The sequence below is a fragment of the Limulus polyphemus genome, unplaced genomic scaffold, assembly GCF_000517525.1.
Source record: "Limulus polyphemus unplaced genomic scaffold, Limulus_polyphemus-2.1.2 Scaffold3057, whole genome shotgun sequence".
In the NCBI taxonomy this organism is placed as follows: Eukaryota; Metazoa; Arthropoda; class Merostomata; order Xiphosura; family Limulidae; genus Limulus; species Limulus polyphemus.
Window position 1 is genome coordinate 67383 of NW_013668667.1, and position 1752 is coordinate 69134.

Below are 1752 nucleotides of genomic sequence, written 5' to 3' on the forward strand. Positions count from 1 at the left end.
TGAAGACAACATCACATCTCAAGTGACTGTATTTATTCTTCTAATAATTTGAGGACAACATCACATCTCAAGTGACTGTATTTTATTCTTCTAACAGATTGAAGACAACGTCACATGTGAAGTGACTGTATTTTGTTCTTCCAACAGATTGAGGACAACGTCACATCTCAAGTGACTGTATTTTGTTCTTCTAACAGATTGAGGACAACGTCACATCTCAAGTGACTGTATTTTATTCTTCTAACAGATTGAGGACAACATCACATGTCAAGTGACTGTATTTATTCTTCTAATAAATTGAGGACAACATCACATCTCAAGTGACTGTATTTTGTTCTTCCAACAGGTGATGGTCAACTTCACATCTCAAGTGACTACATTTTGTTCTTCCAACAGGTGATGGTCAACGTCACATCTCAAGTGACTATATTTTGTTCTTCTAACAGATTGAGGACAACGTCACATCTCAAATGACTGTATTTTATTCTTCTAACAGATTGAGGACAACATCACATCTCAAGTGACTCTATTTTGCTCTTCCAACAGGTGATGTTCAACGTCACATCTCAAGTGATTGTATTTTGTTCTTCCAACAGGTGATGTTCAACGTCACATGTCAAGTGACTGTATTTTGTTCTTCTAATCGATTGAAGACAACGTCACATGTCAAGTGACTGTATTTTGTTCTTCTAATAGATTGAAGACAACGTCACATGTCAAGTGACTGTATTTTGTTCTTCTAATAGATGGAAGACAACGTCACATGTCAAGTGATAGGTGTTTTTTCTTCCAATAGGTGATGCTCAACGTTACATCTCAAGTAATTTCTATTAACACACACAAACAGAAATGTGTGCTGACAGATTCAATAAAACGACCTTTACGTGCTTGTTATTTGTATTTTTTTAAGTTGAACTATCAAGAAGTCAACGAAATAAAACTTTTTACACTAGCAGAAATTTCTTAATTGTCATAACTGACGTAACAGTAAGTGCTTACTATAAACCTACAACTTACATGTTTCATATGTTAAGAATCTGATGATATTAACATAGCAGGTCGCGCCATCTACTGATTGATATGCGTATTTGGGAATATTAAACAATCTGTATCATTTTATATATTTTGGGCTGTAACTAACCTCTAGGCACATCTTAGGGAGCAGTGAAATGTTTTGGTGCGCAGGCTGGGAGTGAGCACACTGTGGTTTACAAGTTATAACTGCCTGAGAGGGAGAAGAAAATCGATATTTTTTCGGTCAGTTTTCTAGACGTAAGAAGGTTAATAAAAGGCTTTCCGTCTCTATCCCTTTGGTTAACTTTTACTGACGTCCTAGCGTACGCGCTACCATACGAAATGTGCAAGCTACCATTTCTAACCGGGCCCATCCCTACATAGGGATCGTTACCGCGCTCCCTCATAACTTGATTAACCCTGCTCAGATTCAAATAGCCTAACTTCGCTTCATCTTCTATAAAAGATCACCCTAAATATATATATACAACTGTGATTAACCCTAATCTAAGACAATAAGCACTTAATTCTAATTTCCACCTGAAAAGGCCCGGCCAATCGACTATGTTGACAAAAATACATAAGGCGGCCACACGCTAGAATGCTGGCAATCGCCAGCAAGCCTTCATGGATTAAGGTCGCATCAAAACTGGGCCAGTACTTTCGTTCATTGCCATCATCCGAGTCAAAATACGCCTTGATCCAGAATACGAATGTCATGAGAAACACAGCTTCCAT

The 1752-nt window shown here is 37.7% G+C and overlaps 1 protein-coding gene across 1 annotated transcript in view; it reads right to left on the reverse strand.

The window, feature by feature from the left end:
- The window catches only part of LOC111088054 (short transient receptor potential channel 7-like), a 16038-nt gene extending 14286 nt beyond the window's left edge, over nucleotides 1-1752 (reverse strand). The window contains exon 1 of the mRNA XM_022396911.1: nucleotides 1555-1752. Within this exon, the coding sequence (XP_022252619.1) occupies nucleotides 1555-1752 (198 nt within the window). The remainder of the gene's footprint in view (nucleotides 1-1554) is intronic.